We start from the raw sequence: 19,380 nt of genomic DNA, 5'->3' as shown, positions 1-19,380 counted from the left end.
CCCCCCACGCCACACTGTCACCCCAATAAATTACCAACATGCAGCTTGGCGGCATCTCGAGGGGAAAGGGGCTTCCCTTGCAGCAGAGGCACTCCTGCAAAATGCTCAGTCTGGGCATCAGGAACGCCCCTTCCCTCCTCCCACTGGTCCTTTGCCACCCATCCCCTGCCCATTGCCCACCTATGTGAGCTCTGTACTTCTTGAATGAGAGCAAAGAGGAGGAGGTCAGGGAGTGGCAGGGATGGACGCTATGTGATCTGGCTTGACCCCCGGATCAGGTAGTATGTTTTTTTTATTTTAAAGAAAGCTAGCTCGGGGTCTCTTTAAACAACCTGATCTAAGTACACTTAATATGAATGATGTTTTCACCCTTTAACTAAATGGGCGTGGTAACATTCAACAAAGATCCCTATAGTCAACCACCCATTGGTCCGTCCATCCATTCGTTCATGGTAATTTAGTGTGTAGCATCTTCGTCTTGACGCACTGTGGTCCAAGACTAAATTCTAGCCTAGGACACCCTCAGATTTTGTATGTTCTACTTGTGGTTATAAATAAAGAAATACTGATGTCAATTGGTTCTCCCCATAATTGGCCTCAGACGATGGTAGGATCATTAGACTATGGCTTTGATAGAGACTAGAATGTGGGCTGAAGTGCTGAGGAAGGTGTTTAAAGTCAGGGGTGTAACTAGAGGGGTGTAGTGCCTGCGATCGCAGGGGGGCCCAGAGCTGTGGGGGCCCAGCTACTAACCTTCCCATCCTCCGGTACAGGGGGTTATACTGCAGATCTGGTGTTGTTGTGGTTACACTTGCTATGGGTGTGAAGATCCTGATGGCCACACTAGTTTTATGACCCTTGTGGGATGGGCCTCCAAGCCATGAAGGGCACCAAGGGGAGGCAAGGGAAGGGGTGCGAACATTGGGGGGGGGGCATCAAAGTTTAACTGGGAGGCCCTTATCATTTGTAGTTATGCCACTGTTTAAAGTCATGCAATGTTATGCAAATACCTAATAATAATAACTTAAAGGAAATTAATAGAAATCAGTTATGCTATTTTTTCTGTTAATGTCCATTTATTGTAAATATCCAAACATATGGTAATTAGCATCTTATATACTTAATATATTAGACATTTTACAAACTACAGAAATATGCATTAGGCTTCCTAGGTGGCTGGGGGGGGGGGGGGGGGTAGTAAAAATCTCCACTTCCCCACGGCCACCTCTCAACAACAAAACTGTCAAAAGTGTAAAAGGATGTCCGGTGCAGCCTGGGCCGGTTCAAGTAACAATTGGGCCCTAGGGCAAGATTAGCCTGGGGGCCCCCCAACAGACACCCCCGACCAAAAAGCGTCATTAGAGGCCCTTTGTTGCAGCCAAATTTCCCTCCTGGGCCCTGAGCTGGCTACTGACCCTCCCCCAATCAACTCCCAACTTAACAGACTCTGCAGAGTCCCTGGGGAGCAACAGCTAAGATGGGGAGGGACACCTTGGGGGCCCCTACAGGCTCTGGACAGAATGGACAGTCCAGTCCATTCTGTAACAAACAGGACAGACATAGGTATATTCACTCAGTTTACCCTTCTGCTACATACTGTAGATTTGGTAAATGACATCTGACAGGAATCTATCTGATGGTCGAATCTGCTGCAAATCTATACGTGTATGGCCAAGGTGGCCATACACTGGTCGATGTGCCATTAGATCGACCAGCTGACAGATCCCTATCTGATCGAATCTGATCAGAGAGGGATCGTATGGCTGCCTTTACTGCAAACAGATGGTGAATCGATTTCAGCCTGAAACCGATTCACCATCTGCTGAGCTGCTCCTGCCGCCTGTCCCCCCCCCCCCCCCCCCCGTATACATTACCTGATGCTGGCTCCCGGGCATCTTCTCCGCATTGCACGGCTCTGTTCCGGCTCCATTACGGCGCTTCCTGTGTTACTCCGTGACCAGGAAGTTCAAATAGAGCGCCCTCTATTTGAACTTCCTGGTCACTGCAGTGACACAGGAAGCGCCGGGATGGATGGAGCCGGAACAGAGCCGTGCAGCACGGAGAAGACGCCCTGGAGCCAGCCTCAGGTAATGTATACTTGATCGAATCGGCCGCCGCTGGCGACGCGCACTTTACCCGCGGGCGATTGAGGGTAATCGACGGACCGATCCGATTTCGGGAGGAAATCGGATCGGCGGCTGCTTTTACTGCGAACGATTGTCGAAACGGCCGGGAATCGAGCCAGTGTATGGCCTGCTTTAAGCTCATTAATCAATTGTATTTATCTTATCCTATCAGACTTGATATCTTATGGCAGAAAAATTAAAGGTTTGTGAAATAGAAATGAAATGTAAAGTGTTCTGAGTTGTAGCAGCCATGCCCACCTTTAAAGCGAGAGGGATAAAGAGGCTGCCATATGTATTTCCTTGTAAGTAAGGTCAGTTGCCAGGCTGGCCTGCTGGACTTCTGCCTGTAATAATTTTAGCCATAGACCGTGAACAAGCATATAGCAGTTCAGATGTTTCTGACATTATTGTCAGATCTGACAAGATTAGCTGCATGCTTGTTTCTTGTATGATTCAGACACTACTGCAGCCAAATAGACCAGTGGGGCTGCCAGGCAACTGGTAATGTTTAAAAGGAAATACATTTGGCAGCCTCCATATTCTACTCACTTCAGTTGTCCTTTAAAGAAAATCTGAAGTTTGAGGGATATGGAGGCTGGTATATTTAACTGCTTTTAAACAATACCAGTGGCAGCTTATCTCTTTGGCTGCAGTTGTGTCTGAATGACACACAGGAAAAAAAAACATGTGGCTAATCTAGTCAGATTTCAGTCAGAACGTCTGATCTGCATGCTTGTTCAGAGTCTATAGATAAAAGTGTTAGTGGTAAAGGATCAGCAGGACAGCCCAGCAATGTGTATCTTTTAAAAGGAAACAAGTATGTCAGCCTCCATAGCCCTCTCTTTTCGGGTTTCCTATAAACCAATATATTTGGGAAAGGGTGCTGTGCTATAAAGGACACCTGAAGTGAGATGAATATGGAAGCTTCCTTATTCCTTTTAAAAAATGCAAACTGCCTGGCTGTCCTGCTGATCCTCTGCCTCTAATACTTTAAGCCATAGACCCTGAACAAGCATGCGGATTAGATGCTTCTATCTGAAATTTGAGTACATGAATACATGAAAGATCAGCAGGAATGCCGGGCAACTGATATTGTTTAAAAGGAAATAAATATGGCAGCCTCCAAAACACACTCACTTCAGGTTTTTCTTTAAAGAGGAACTGAAGAGAGAAGTATATGGAGGCTGCCATGTTTATTTCCTTTTAAGCGGTACCAGTTGCCTGGCAGCCCTGCTTATCCTCTGCCTCTAATACTATTAGCCATAGCCCCTGAACAAGCATGCAGCAGATCAGGTGTTTCAGACTTTAAAGTCAGATCTGGCAAGACTAGCTGCACGCTTGTTTCTGGTGTTATTCAGATACTACTGCAGAGAAAGAGACCAGCAGGGCTGCCAGGCAACTGGTATTGATTAAAAGGAAATAAATATGGCAGCCTCCGTATACCTCTTACTTTAGTTCCCCTTTAAGGATGAGCAGGGCTACTGCAACTCAGAGCACTAACATTTATTTTCTATTCCACAGACACTTTTTTTCTGCTGTAACATGTCAAGTCTGATAGGATAAGACCAATACAAGTGTGTAATAAGCTTAATCTCATTTATCTGGGAAAGGGCACTGTGGTTTAATTTGGGGAAAAAATGAACATTGTTAATGAGTCATTTCAACTATTTCAACTTCATATTGTGGGGAAAAGTTAAAATGGAGCCCGAGGTGAGAGAGATATGGAGGCAGACCTGTTTATTTCCTTTTAAACAATGCACATTGCCTGGCTGTCCTGTTGATTCTCTGCCTCTATAACTATAAGCCATATACCTTGAACAAGCATGCAGATCAGAAGTCTATGACAAATCTGACAAGATTAGCTGCATGCTTGTTTCAGGTGTGTGATTTAGACCCTACTGACCGGAAAGATCAGCAGGACAGCCAGGCAACTGGTATAGTTTAAAAGGAAATACATATGGCAGCTTCCATCAGTCTCACACCTCAGGTTCCTTTTAATAGGGTCACTTGAAGCAAACAAAGGAATACCCAGATAGATAGCTCATGCTGAACAAGAACCACTAAGAAAGTATAAGGGGCTAAACGAGTAAAAAAAAACAAAAAAAAAACAAACAAACAAAAAACCCTCTTATTAAAAAGCAACGCAAAGTACAGTTTGCCTTCTTAAACCAGCAGATATTAGCGATAACTCAGCTGCCTTTAAATGAGCAACTCTGGTTTCCCAGAATACATCACTCCCAAAATATGTAAATGCAGGGCGTCCCAGACTTACGAACACCCGACTTACAAACGACCCGCTGATACTAACAGCATGGATTCTGTGGGAACAAGTCAACTGTTTTTTCTTTTAAATTGGACTTGTAGCTTTTGAGAAAATCAATAAAAAAAAATTCAAAGAAAAAAATGACTATTAAACTTGTATAAGCAGGTACAGGGGGCAGAGGTGACACAGAGGGGAACACTGGAGGCACAGTGTTCCAACTTAAGAACCAATTCAGGTTAAGAATGAACCTACAATCCCTATCTCGTCCGTTAACTGGGGACTACCTGTATTTTTTGAAGGCAAATGAAACGCATACAGCACAGATGTACTCTGTCAGCAAATGAGTCACATGCATAATTATTAATATTTAGTATTTATATAGCTCCAACATCTTCCACAAAGCTGTACAGAGTATATTGTCTTGTCACTTAACTGTCCTTCAGAGGGACAATCTAATCCCTACCATAGTCATATATCTATATCATGTAGTGTATGTATTGTAGTCTAGGGACAATTTTAGGGGGAAGCCAATTAACTTATCTGTATGTTTTTAGGATGTAGGAGGAACTCAGAATACCCAGAGGAAACCCACACAGACACAGAGAGAACATACAAACTCTGTGCAGATAGTGCCCTGGATGGGATTTGAACCAGGGACCCAGCACTGCAAAGCAAGAGCGCTAACCACTACATCACCATGCTGCCACTGTACAAAGTTTTCCAAAGAAAAGTGAGCATGCTGCAGGAGTACTCACCGCTCATGACACGTGTGTCTGATCTGCCATGCCCCCAGAGGCTGGCACAGAGCAGCACCAGCAACGTGTTGGAGTACAGCGCTGGGTACAGCATGACGAGAGTCCGCAATAAGAAAGATATCAAATGTATATATCGCAGGAAAATGAAACTGAAATAATGAAGTGAGAGTTTAGTAGTCCCGTTGCTCCTGAATCCTGATTGTGCTGCAAATGACAGTCTGATGTGTCATGTCTCTCTCTCCTCTCGGTCGCTTCTCCTGGCTTGTTAGTGTTCAGAAGCCTTAGAATGTCTTGATAAGCACAGCCTGCTCTCTCTTAATGAGCAATGTCTCCGAGTGCCTCAAGTATTGTGCTGTAACCAGCTCCATCCCAGTGCTATTGATTTCTGTCCGTTCCATCCTGTAGCAGCCAATCCCATGGCTCCAGCTTTATGTAACAGACCAGTAACAGGTCACTGCAAACTCTGAATTTGGCATCTACTCACTGGGAGCGAGAAGCGCACTGTCAGAGATTTCTTCTCTTTTTCTTAAAAGTGTTGGAGAGCTCCTTGCATTACTCTAAAAAATCACATTGGTATTACAGGCTCAAGCTAATTCCTCTAAAAATAACATACGCATTATGTGCTCAAACATATTCTACTGTAGAAAGCGTTAGTGGATTTATACTTAAGCGCACTTACAATTTCATTAAATGAACCTGATTGATCATGCAATTTTAGACCTATTTTAAGACGTTGACATATCATACCCTAGTACAGTATAAGTTTACACACCATCTATGCCTTACACTAACCTCCCCATCTATGCCTAGCACTAACCTCCCCATTTATGCCTTACACTAACCTCCCCATCTATGCCTAACACTAAACTCCCACCATTTATGCCTTACACTAGCCTCCTCATCTATGCCTAGCACTAACCTCCCACCATCTATGCCTGCCTAACACTAACCTTCCCCATCTATGTCTAACACTATCCTCCCTATCTATGCCTAGCACTAACCTCCAACCATCTATGCCTGTATAACACTAACCTCCCCATCTATGCCTAACACTATCCTCCCCATCTATGCCTAGCACTAACCTCCCACCATCTATGCCTAACACTAACCTCCCCATCTATGCCTAACACTATCCTCCCCATCTATGCCTAGCACTAACCTCCCCATTTATGCATTACACTAACCTCCCCATCTATGCCTAACACTAAACTCCCACCATTTATGCCTTACACTAGCCTCCTCATCTATGCCTAGCACTAACCTCCCACCATCTATGCCTGCCTAACACTAACCTTCCCCATCTATGTCTAACACTATCCTCCCTATCTATGCCTAGCACTAACCTCCCACCATCTATGCCTGTATAACACTAACCTCCCCATCTATGCCTAACACTATCCTCCCCATCTATGCCTAGCACTAACCTCCCACCATCTATGCCTAACACTAACCTCCCCATCTATGCCTAACACTATCCTCCCCATCTATGCCTAGCACTAACCTCCCCATTTATGCCTTACACTAACCTCCCCATCTATGCTTAACACTAAACTTCCACCATTTATGCCTAACACTATCCTCCCCATCTATGCCTAGCACTTACCTCCCACCATCTATGCCTGCCTAACACTAACCTCCCTGTCTATGCCTAACGCTATCCTCCCACCATCTATGCCTAACACTAACCTCCCACCATCTATGTCTAACACAAATCTCCCACCATCTACCTCTAGCACTAACCTCACACCACCATCTATGGCTAACACTAACCTCCCACCCTCTATGCCCAACACTATCCTCCCACCATTTATTCCCAACACTATCCTCCCACCATTTATGCCCAACACTAACCTCCCACCATTTATGCCCAACACTAACCTCCCACCATCAATGCCCAAAACTAACCTCTCCTCGTCTAACCACCCCCATCCTAACACTAACCTTCCACTATTTATGTCTAACACTAACCTCCCCATCTATGCCTAACACTAAACTCCTCCCATCCACCATCAGCTCCATCACAGGCTCGGCGTCTTTCTCCTCCAATGTGCACCGATGACCCTGTTGGAAAATGGCCACTACACGCTGCTGCGCCTCTGCAATGTTACTCCCCCTAACAGCTGGGCATCCAGTGCGTTCACGGCCACTGAATAGTGGTGGAATGGACACTGACGCGTCAGAACTGCCGACAGTGGCGGCAATGCTGCTCCCTCTCCTCTTGCCCTTGCTTTTCATGCTGCCCCTCCCCCGGCTGCCAGTGCCAGCAGACATAGTACAACTTTATATGTGTCCAAATGAAGTGGGGTACTTGTACTTTATTCAAATCAGTAGTACTAGTAGATAGTAGCAGTAGTAGAACTTCAACTAACGGAGTGACAGCAGAGTAGCACACACTGACACACTAACTGTCTGTCTATCTGTCACACTGTAACAGCACTGCAATTAAAGTAAGCTAACTCAATACAAATGAACTATATATAACTGGTAGTAGTATACTAGCTGTAGTAGTACTAGTAGAACTTCAACTGACGGAGTGACAGGAGCACACACTAACTGTTGATCTGTCACACATTGACTGACTCTAACAGCAGCACTGCAGTAACTATCTGTAGTAAATGAAGTTAACACAGTAGTAGTACTCTCTCTAACAACTAACTACACACAATATAAGACTAGTAGTAGTACAGTAATCTAATCCCTAATAACCTACAAGTTATACTGTAGCTAAGGCTGGCAGCAGGCCTAGCCTGTGCACACAGCAGGCCCTAACTTAGCCTAGCAGCTGCAGCACTGAGTCTGACTGTCACATTGACTAAAATCAAAATACAAGCTAGCTAACTAAAAAACAATAAAATACTGGTGTAGCACAGGTGTTTAGGAGCAATAACGCTAGGTTTAACACAGTAATACAGCACTTGCTTAGCCAACAGCACTGGAGATGTCTCTCAGTGAGCAGTCACAAGCAAGGACGAGATTCTCATCATGGCGCCCGCCTTATATACTGGAGGGGCTGGCCAGGGTTCCCCTCTGTGAATGGTTGCTAGGGCTAGTGGTGCTCATCTGAGCTAGGATATCCGAGTTACTCGGATATCCTAGCTCTTTTTTCACTATTCGAGCTCGAATACCGAGCTCGAATAGTATTAACTATCCGGGCTGTGCTAGCCGAGCGCACTCGGATAGCAAGCAGCTATCCGGAGATATCCTAGCTATCTGAGCTCGGATAGCGTCACGAGCTCGGATAGCGTCACGACAGACGTCACCTCGAGTCCTCACAAGCAAATCAGAGGGCTCCAAGCCCTCTGACTGTAGCCAATCACAGAGGGGGAGCCTGGCCAAGCCCCCCTCTATAAATAGCGGACGCCATCTTGCCTCACTCGTCCTGCTTGCGACTTACTGACTGATTGTACTGAGAGACTGCTCCAGTGCTTTTTGTCTGTGTGCAAGTGCATTGCTATTGTTCTAAACCTAGCGTTTTTACACTCCAACACTTGATCTTCAACTGTATTGCTTTGTATTGTGGATAGATTGTATTTTAGGCAGTTTAGGTTGTGTGATTAGGGACTAGGGAGGGAGAGTCTGTCACTGGTGCTGCTGCTGCAGGCCTGCAGCCAGCAGCTAGGCCCTGTGCCTGCCCTGCTCTTGCTCTAGTCTCTAGTTACCTCACCTCACCTGTGCTCTCACCTGTCCTTACTGTACTACTTCTGTGTTAGATAGATATTGTACTATTTTATAGTTAGCAAGGCCCAACCTTACTGCTATACCTGTCCTGCTATCTGCTCTCTGTAATCTAGTCACACCTGTTGTATTGTTTAGCTAGATTCTTCTATTGTTTAGTTAGTACTGTAGTGTACTCTAGTCTGTGTATAGGTACCGTCCGTCACCGCGTTACCTAGGGTCTTTGTGTGCGCAGTCAGTGCACGTCTGCGCTGTCCGCACCCTCTCGTTAGTTCTACACCCGTCCTATTGTTTATTACTTCTATTGTGTATTTTCTGACTTGTACTATAGTCTGTGTATAGGGACACCGTCAGTCAGCGTCAGCTAGGGTCTTTGTGTGCGCAGTGCGCACTCTCTCGTTAGCGTTACACCAATCTCTGCTGTAGAGAACACCTGTCCGTCACCTCACACACCCACAACCACCAGTCCCACCCCATTAAAGTACCCCACTTGTCCCACCCGCCTTTACATACATATGTTTTTTTTTTTCATTTGTATAATATTAAAAATATACAATGTCTGGCACTGGCAGCCGCGGTCTGGGCAGGGGCAGCAAGGGCAGCAAGGGCATCACCAAGAGAGGAGGTCATGGGCGTGGCAGTCGCACCACCACCACCATGGGCAGTTCTGCGTCTGCACCAGTGGCTGTTCTGCCATTAGCCACTGGCCGTGGACGCCTTGGCCGCCCAACAGCTGGGAGTCACGCTGCAGAGACACAGCAGCAGCAGCAGCGTGTGGCCCAGATGTTCCTCCCACCGCCAGGTCGTAGCCGTCCTATTGAGGAGAAGGACGCAGACGCTGTGGTGGAACTGATGGTGGATGAGCAGGCCACCATTAGCTCTGGAACAGAGTCCTCCACCCCCGCCACCACTCCTGTTCGCAAGAGCAGCAGCAGCCGCCCAGCACTGCCTGGGGGAGAGGAGGAGGAGTGCAGTTCTCCAGCCCCAGCGGGCGACACCAGCACCCTGTCACTCAGCACCTTCTTATGGACCCCAAGCACAGAGAAGGTATTGAGTGCTGTTGCGGAAGAATTGGCAGAGGAAGGAATGCTCATGGGCACTTTGGGGGATGATGCTTTGGACAGTCAGACAGTGGTGACTGTCCATCCGCCCATGCATGCAGAAGGGGAGTTTGGGGGATCCCAGCAGGACATGTTTGTGGAGGGGGAGGATGATGATGACAGGGAGCAGGACAAAGACTGGTTGCCAGGTCCTGGGAGTGGGGATGTCATCAGCTCTGAGGAGGAGGAGGAGGATGCGTCTGCGGGCCTTGCTAGAAGGATAAGCATCGCAGGCATGAGCAGGATCACAAGTGGGCGTGGTATGCAGGCCACACAGCGTGCTGATCAGGAGACGAGTTCTGCCAGTGCCACCACCAGCCGCACCAAGAACACCCCCCCCCCCCCCAACCACCACAGGGAGACCAGCGGCAGCAGCACCTTCCAGCCGAAGGGGCAACTTCACCTCCCCAATATGGAATTTTTTCACCCTTCCATATTTGGAGTGCAAGTATGCCACCTGCAACCAGTGCCGCAAGCAGCTCAGCAGAGGGAAGGAGCCCTCTGCATTTGGCACCACCTCTCTGGTCAACCACCTTGCAGGGAAACACTTTCACGAGCATGAGGAGTTCGTGAAGTTGAAGGAAGCTGGCAGTGGCAGACCCGCCACCACTGCAAAGCCGTCGGCAGCAGGAGTGCGTCAGCAACGCACTGCTCCTCCTCCCTCTGCAACTCCTGCCGCCGACACTGAGGCCTGTTCTGGCAGCCAGTCCTCAGTGGCCTCCTCTGCTCCCTCCACTGCTTCCCGTGCCAGCAAAAGACCTCGCCAGACCCTGCTCAGCGACACCTTCCAGGGGGTGGTCAGGGTTCTGCCTCCCAGCAGCCGTCGCATGCGTCAACTGAACGGCTTGCTGGCACGGGCCATGTGCTTCCAACTCCTGCCTTATTCCCTTGTGCAGGAGGGGAGCGACATGCGTGTGCTCCTGATGTGTGCAGCCCCCGATTGGCCAATCCCCAGCCGACATTATTTTGCACGCACGGCCATCCCTGCACTTCACCGCTCTGTGATGGCCAATGTCGGGAGAGGGCTGGAGCACGCGGTGGGTCAACGGGTCCACGTCACCATGGACTCATGGAGCAGCCGGTTTGGGACAGGCCGCCCGCTATCTGTCCTTCACCGCGCATTGGGTCAGCTTGGTGGAAGGGGGTGAGGAGGGGGGAGCAGCATCGGCCGGCACTGCCAGAGCAGCAGCAGCACCAACAACGCAGTGGGTGGTGCCACCATGCAGGGTCAGCGGAACAGCAGCAGGTTCCTCTGATCCGCTTCCATCCTCCGCCACACCAGCCCAAACCCCCCGCCTCAGCAGCAGCATGAAGCCCCGCCACTGCCAAGCGCTGCTGGAATTGGTCAGCCTGGGGAAGACCAAACTGACGGTGAACCACGTCCTGGCCAAACTCAGAGAGCAGGAGAGGAATTGGCTGACCCCCAGAGGCCTCAGAGTCGGAGAGGTGGTGTCCGACAATGGGGCAAACCTGGTCGCTGCCATCAGCAGGGGAAACCTGACCCACATCCCCTGCCTGGCGCACGTCCTGAACCTGGTAGTCCAAAAGTTCCTGCGGACCTACCAGGGGATGGACCGACTCCTTGAGGCAGCAAGGAAGGTTGTGCGTCACTTCCGGCACTCGCCTGCAGCCGTGGCGAGCCTGGAAGAGGTGCAGAAGGAGCTGCACCTGCCACAGCACCGGCTCATGCTCGATGTTCCAACTCGCTGGAACTCCACCCTGGCGATGTTGGAGCGTCTGGTTGAACAGAGGCAGGCTGTCAGCCAGTACGTTGCATGAGCAACAGTTGCCACCCCACTGCAACTGGGCGTGCTGCCACCAACCTCCCGTCCATCATCTCCACGGAGGACTGGGGGCACATGCACCAGGTGTGCTCAGTCCTGGCACCCTTACTGCAGGCCACCAACATGGTGAGCAGGGACCATGCAATGGTGTGCGAGTGGGTCCCCTTGATGTGTGTGCTGGACAGGGCCCTGTATGCACTGGTGGAAGAGGGAGCGGCAGCCTTGGACCAGCAGGAGCTGCAGGCAGCTTCACAGGCCACCTCTGAGGAGGAGGCCTCGGAGTTGGTGGAGGTCCCTGACCTTGCTGCTGATGAGGGGGAGCAGCAGAGCACAGCTGGACTGGTGCGGGGGGGGAGAGAGGATGAGGTGGAGGAGGCAGAGGAGGACAGCAATGTCAGCTCTGGGGCTGCCGATGATGTGCCAACAGACGTGGCCAGACTGTTCCCAATGGCAGCGCACATGCTGAGGTGCCTGCGCAAGGACCCAAGGGTGATCCAGATGAAGCAGAGGGAGGACATCTGGATCTGCATGATGCTGGACCCACGTCTGAAGGGGAAGCTCAGCCAGTTCCTGCCTGCAGGAGGAGACCATGCGCAACAAATGAGGGATTTGCAGCTGTCCCTTGTTGAGCGCTTGCAGGAAGCCTTCCCTGAGCCATCCACCCCCACTGTCCAGCCAGCACAGAGGCAGCAGCAGGTGCCTGCATCCACCAGCAGCAAGCGCTCGCGCACCACAGACCTGCTGTCTCTGACCCAAGAGCTCTACATGAGTGTAGAGCTGCCAAGGACTAGAGAGGAGGTGCCTGCAGCAGCATCCTTCTCCAGTCACAGGCAGCGCTTGACCCGCATGGTGGCTGACTACATAGGGTCCTTCAGCGGGCTTGACAGCGTGGCCCCTGTTGATCCCATGGAGTATTGGGTCAAGCACCTGCCGATCTGGAGCGAGCTTGCGCAGTATGCCCTGGAAGTGCTCTCCTGCCCCCTTCCAGCGTACTGTCAGAGCGTTGCTTCAGTGCAGCCGGTGGAGTCGTCACTGAGAAGCGATCTTGTCTGTCTCACAAGTCTGTGGACAGACTGACGTTTCTCAAAATGAACCAGGCTTGGGTGGAAGGCGAATTCATGGCCCCTGTTGTCGGCGAGAGGGGTACATGAAGTGACGACTGCCACACACACATACACCTGCTGCTGCTGCTGCTGCTGCTGTTATATTTCATCCTGCTGTCTGTGTCTCCACTGCCAGGGAACACATTACAAGGTGCTGCTGCCCAAGCGCCACCAGCTATTACGCTCAAAAATAGCTGCAATAATTTAAAAAAAAAATTGTAATTATTTTAGAGGTGTCCGGGTTGAAAACTGTGCTGTCCCAATTGTGTATTGGACACAATGTGGGCTTCACGACCGCTGTCTGGAACCTCATGCTGTGTATTTACGGCCCTGGGACCACCGCTAGGACCCAGGGCCTACTATGTCTCGCTGCCTGCCCTCCTGCCTGCTGCCAGTCTGCCACACACACTTATCCTCCTCACGCTGCCTGCTGTTATATTTCCTCCTGCTGTCTGTGTGTTTCCACTGCCAGGGAACACATTACAAGGTGATGCTGCCCAAGCGCCACCAGCTATTACGCTAAAAAATAGCTGCATTAATTTGAAAAAAAAAAAATTGTAATTATTTTAGAGGTGTCCGGGTTGAAAACTGTGCTGTCCCAATTGTGTATTGGACACAATGTGGGCTTCACGACCGCTGTCTGGAACCTCATGCTGTGTATTTACGGCCCTGGAACCCCCGCTAGGACCCAGGGCCTACTATGTCTCGCTGCCTGCCCTCCTGCCTGCTGCCAAATGCCAGTCTGCCTCACACACTTATCCTCCTCACGCTGCCTGCTGTTATATTTCCTCCTGCTGTCTGTGTCTCCTCTCCGCTGCCAGGGAACACATTACAAGGTGCTGCTGCCCAAGCGCCACCAGCTATTACGCTCAACAATAGCTGCAATAATTTAAAAAAAAAATTGTAATTATTTTAGAGGTGTCCGGGATGAAAACTGTGCTGTCCCAATTGTGTATTGGACACAATGTGGGCTTCACGACCGCTGTCTGGAACCTCATGCTGTTCATTTATGGCCCTGGGACCACCTCTAGGACCCAGGGCCTACTATGTCTCGCTGCCTGCCCTCCTGCCTGCTGCCAAATGCCAGTCTGCCACACACACTTATCCTCCTCACGCTGCCTGCTGTAATATTTCCTCCTGCTGTCTGTGTCTCCTCTCCGCTGCCAGGAAACACATTACAAGGTGCTGCTGCCCAAGCGCCACCAGCTATTACGCTCAAAAATAGCTGCAATAATTTTTTTAAAAAATTGTAATTATTTTAGAGGTGTCCGGGTTGAAAACTGTGCTGTCCCAATTGTGTATTGGACACAATGTGGGCTTCACGACCGCTGTCTGGAACCTCATGCTGTGTATTTACGGCCCTGGGACCACCGCTAGGACCCAGGGCCTACTATGTCTCGCTGCCTGCCCTCCTGCCTGCTGCCAGTCTGCCACACACACTTATCCTCCTCACGCTGCCTGCTGTTATATTTCCTCCTGCTGTCTGTGTGTTTCCACTGCCAGGGAACACATTACAAGGTGATGCTGCCCAAGCGCCACCAGCTATTACGCTCAAAAATAGCTGCATTAATTTGAAAAAAAAAATTGTAATTATTTTAGAGGTGTCCGGGTTGAAAACTGTGCTGTCCCAATTGTGTATTGGACACAATGTGGGCTTCACGACCGCTGTCTGGAACCTCATGCTGTGTATTTACGGCCCTGGAACCCCCGCTAGGACCCAGGGCCTACTATGTCTCGCTGCCTGCCCTCCTGCCTGCTGCCAAATGCCAGTCTGCCTCACACACTTATCCTCCTCACGCTGCCTGCTGTTATATTTCCTCCTGCTGTCTGTGTCTCCTCTCCGCTGCCAGGGAACACATTACAAGGTGCTGCTGCCCAAGCGCCACCAGCTATTACGCTCAACAATAGCTGCAATAATTAAAAAAAAAATTGTAATTATTTTAGAGGTGTCCGGGATGAAAACTGTGCTGTCCCAATTGTGTATTGGACACAATGTGGGCTTCACGACCGCTGTCTGGAACCTCATGCTGTTCATTTATGGCCCTGGGACCACCTCTAGGACCCAGGGCCTACTATGTCTCGCTGCCTGCCCTCCTGCCTGCTGCCAAATGCCAGTCTGCCACACACACTTATCCTCCTCACGCTGCCTGCTGTAATATTTCCTCCTGCTGTCTGTGTCTCCTCTCCGCTGCCAGGAAACACATTACAAGGTGCTGCTGCCCAAGCGCCACCAGCTATTACGCTCAAAAATAGCTGCAATAATTTTTTTAAAAAATTGTAATTATTTTAGAGGTGTCCGGGTTGAAAACTGTGCTGTCCCAATTGTGTATTGGACACAATGTGGGCTTCACGACCGCTGTCTGGAACCTCATGCTGTGTATTTACGGCCCTGGGACCACCGCTAGGACCCAGGGCCTACTATGTCTCGCTGCCTGCCCTCCTGCCTGCTGCCAGTCTGCCACACACACTTATCCTCCTCACGCTGCCAGCTGTTATATTTCCTCCTGCTGTCTGTGTGTTTCCACTGCCAGGGAACACATTACAAGGTGATGCTGCCCAAGCGCCACCAGCTATTACGCTCAAAAATAGCTGCATTAATTTGAAAAAAAAAATTGTAATTATTTTAGAGGTGTCCGGGTTGAAAACTGTGCTGTCCCAATTGTGTATTGGACACAATGTGGGCTTCACGACCGCTGTCTGGAAACTCATGCTGTGTATTTACGGCCCTGGAACCCCCGCTAGGACCCAGGGCCTACTATGTCTCGCTGCCTGCCCTCCTGCCTGCTGCCAAATGCCAGTCTGCCACACACACTTATCCTCCTCACGCTGCCTGCTGTTATATTTCCTCCTGCTGTCTGTGTCTCCTCTCCGCTGCCAGGGAACACATTACAAGGTGCTGCTGCCCAAGCGCCACCAGCTATTACGCTCAACAATAGCTGCAATAATTTAAAAAAAAAATTGTAATTATTTTAGAGGTGTCCGGGTTGAAAACTGTGCTGTCCCAATTGTGTATTGGACACAATGTGGGCTTCACGACCGCTGTCTGGAACCTCATGCTGTTCATTTACGGCCCTGGGACCACCTCTAGGACCCAGGGCCTACTATGTCTCGCTGCCTGCCCTCCTGCCTGCTGCCAAATGCCAGTCTGCCACACACACTTATCCTCCTCACGCTGCCTGCTGTAATATTTCCCTTCTGCTGTCTGTGTCTCCTCTCCGCTGCCAGGAAACACATTACAAGGTGCTGCTGCCCAAGCGCCACCAGCTATTACGCTCAAAAATAGCTGCAATAATTTTTTTAAAAAATTGTAATTATTTTAGAGGTGTCCGGGTTGAAAACTGTGCTGTCCCAATTGTGTATTGGACACAATGTGGGCTTCACGACCGCTGTCTGGAACCTCATGCTGTGTATTTACGGCCCTGGGACCACCGCTAGGACCCAGGGCCTACTATGTCTCGCTGCCTGCCCTCCTGCCTGCTGCCAGTCTGCCACACACACTTATCCTCCTCACGCTGCCTGCTGTTATATTTCCTCCTGCTGTCTGTGTGTTTCCACTGCCAGGGAACACATTACAAGGTGATGCTGCCCAAGCGCCACCAGCTATTACGCTCAAAAATAGCTGCATTAATTTGAAAAAAAAAATTGTAATTATTTTAGAGGTGTCCGGGTTGAAAACTGTGCTGTCCCAATTGTGTATTGGACACAATGTGGGCTTCACGACCGCTGTCTGGAAACTCATGCTGTGTATTTACGGCCCTGGAACCCCCGCTAGGACCCAGGGCCTACTATGTCTCGCTGCCTGCCCTCCTGCCTGCTGCCAAATGCCAGTCTGCCACACACACTTATCCTCCTCACGCTGCCTGCTGTTATATTTCCTCCTGCTGTCTGTGTCTCCTCTCCGCTGCCAGGGAACACATTACAAGGTGCTGCTGCCCAAGCGCCACCAGCTATTACGCTCAACAATAGCTGCAATAATTTAAAAAAAAAATTGTAATTATTTTAGAGGTGTCCGGGTTGAAAACTGTGCTGTCCCAATTGTGTATTGGACACAATGTGGGCTTCACGACCGCTGTCTGGAACCTCATGCTGTTCATTTACGGCCCTGGGACCACCTCTAGGACCCAGGGCCTACTATGTCTCGCTGCCTGCCCTCCTGCCTGCTGCCAAATGCCAGTCTGCCACACACACTTATCCTCCTCACGCTGCCTGCTGTAATATTTCCCTTCTGCTGTCTGTGTCTCCTCTCCGCTGCCAGGAAACACATTACAAGGTGCTGCTGCCCAAGCGCCACCAGCTATTACGCTCAACAATAGCTGCAATAATTAAAAAAAAAAATTGTAATTATTTTAGAGGTGTCCGGGTTGAAAACTGTGCTGTCCCAATTGTGTCTTGGACACAATGTGGGCTTCACGACCGCTGTCTGGAACCTCATGATGTTTATTTATGGCCCTGGTACCACCGCTAGGTACCAGGGCCTATTATGTCAGTCACATCACACTGCCTGACACACATTACTCCTCCTCCTGTAGCTGCATTGAGCTTCTGCTGTCTGTGTGCTGCTACCACTGCCAGGGAGAACAGAAGAAGAACTATTTTCTACTGCCACCTGCCCACCCACTCTCCTACTGAGTACCGACCGACTATTACCACACACTACAAATAGCTGCAAGCCTGCAACTACTACTTCCTCCTCCTGCTGATGTCTGTGTTTTACCACTGCCAGGGTACACAGAAAAAGGCGCTGTGGCTTGCAATTTGCCACTACCTAGAAGAAGAAGAAGAAGAAGATATAGAAAAAGAAGAAGAAGATATAGAAGAAGATGAAGAAGATATAGAAGAAGAAGATGAAGAAGAAGAAGAAGAAGAAGGTATAGAAGAAGAAGAAGATATACAAGAGGAAGATATAGAAGAAGAAGATATAGAAGAAGAAGGAGATATAGAAGAAGAAGAAGAAGAAGAAGATATAGAAGAAGAAGAAGAAGAAGAAGATATAGAAGAAGAAAATATAGAAAAAGAAGATATAGAAGAAGAAGATATAGAAGATGAAGAAGAAGAAGATATAGAAGAAGATGAAGAAGATATAGAAGAAGAAGATATAGAAGAAGAAGAAGAAGAAGAAGAAGAAGAAGAAGAAGAAGAAGATATAGAAGAAGAAGAAGAAGATGTAGAAGAAGAAGAAGATGTAGAAGAAGAAGAAGATGTAGAAGAAGAAGAAGATATAGAAGAAGAAGAAAAAGATATAGAAGAAGAAGATATAGAAGAAGAAGATATAGAAGAAGAAGAAGAAGATATAGAAGAAAAAGAAGATATAGAAGAAGAAGATGAAGACGACTTAAATGAAGACTTCCAACAACCATTTTGGACACACCTTCTCATGCAAACACTTTTCATGAAGTTAATTTACTTTTTTTGAGACCTTTTTTATAACTACTACATTACCACATAATCACTTGATGTTTTTCTTCATAAAAAAGGTGGTTTCATGCATCATTGACCTCCTATACAAGTTTTACAAGCTATTTAAGGCCAGCTCGAATATTTTACTCGAATACAGACTCGGATAGTGACGTCGGATATCCGAGGTCGAATTGGATATTCGATTACATCTGATATCCGACTTCGAGTGAATTCGGATAGTTTACTATCCGAATTCGACCAAACTCGAATAGGATAATGAGGTATCCGAGCAACACTGGCTAGGGCTTCAGCTGGGAGCCCTCTGATTGGCTGAATGTCATCTTCGTGGTTACGTTATCCGAATCCGGGTACCCGAACTAGGTATCTGGACTGATTTCCGGATACCTAATAGGTATCTGAGTTAGCTCGAATAGTGCATTCCGGATTTATCCAAGTATCTTGAATCTGTATCTGAGTTCGGATACCAGAAAAAAGTTCGGATATCTGGATAGTTCAGGTATCTGGAATCTGGATGAGCATCACTGCCTCTAATAGCTAGGGGGCTGTAAACAATATCACTGGGAGGGAGAAGGCACCCCAAAAATAACCATAGATGTAATAAATGTAAAATGGCTTACCTCTAAGAAGAGGGCAACGCCAACATTAGAAAAAAAAATGTAATAATCAGACACAAAAATGATAGCGCGTTTCATGGAGCACATTCCGCTTCCTCAGATCAAATAAAGCAGTGTCTGGATAGCCAAGGTACAGAGCTTGGAACGCTCCCACCTTGCATGGCTGAAGTTTGGCGCTCTAGCCTTGCAGGGCAAGGAGTTTGTATGTTCTCCCCGTGTCTGCATGGGTTTTCCCCGGGCACTCCGGGTTTCCTCCCACATCCCAAAAACACACAGATAAGTTAATTGGCTTCCCCCTAAAATTTGCCCTAGACTACGATGCATACACTTAATGATACATACATATACATAAGACTATGGTAGGGATTAGATTGTGAAACTCCACTGAGGGACAGTTGAATGACAAGACTATATATAATTTGTACAGCGCTAGGGAAGATGTCAGCGACAGAGTTGGGCCGAGGCAGAGGCTAGAGAGGCTCCAGCCTCAGGGCGCAGTGTAGGAGGGGGCACACAACTCACTCAGCTATCATTCCCCTATT

General features: G+C 48.7%; 1 protein-coding gene across 2 annotated transcripts in view; it reads right to left on the bottom strand.

Annotated features, from left to right (window-relative positions):
* Positions 1 to 19,380, bottom strand: part of CHODL (chondrolectin) — a 178,164-nt gene that overhangs the window by 111,079 nt on the left and 47,705 nt on the right. The window contains exon 1 of one of the 2 annotated variants that reach the window (XM_068266131.1): positions 5,145 to 5,480. The exons of the other annotated variant lie outside the window; for it this stretch is intronic. Within the exon in view, the coding sequence (XP_068122232.1) occupies positions 5,145 to 5,238 (94 nt within the window). The 5' untranslated portion in view covers positions 5,239 to 5,480. Of the gene's footprint in view, positions 1 to 5,144; positions 5,481 to 19,380 lie in introns of those variants that run through there. 2 annotated transcript variants of the gene reach the window in all.

The sequence above is a fragment of the Hyperolius riggenbachi genome, chromosome 2 (assembly GCF_040937935.1).
Source record: "Hyperolius riggenbachi isolate aHypRig1 chromosome 2, aHypRig1.pri, whole genome shotgun sequence".
NCBI lineage: Eukaryota > Metazoa > Chordata > Amphibia > Anura > Hyperoliidae > Hyperolius > Hyperolius riggenbachi.
Note: the sequence above shows the minus strand (reverse complement) of the source record. Positions and strands in the feature narration are given on the sequence as shown.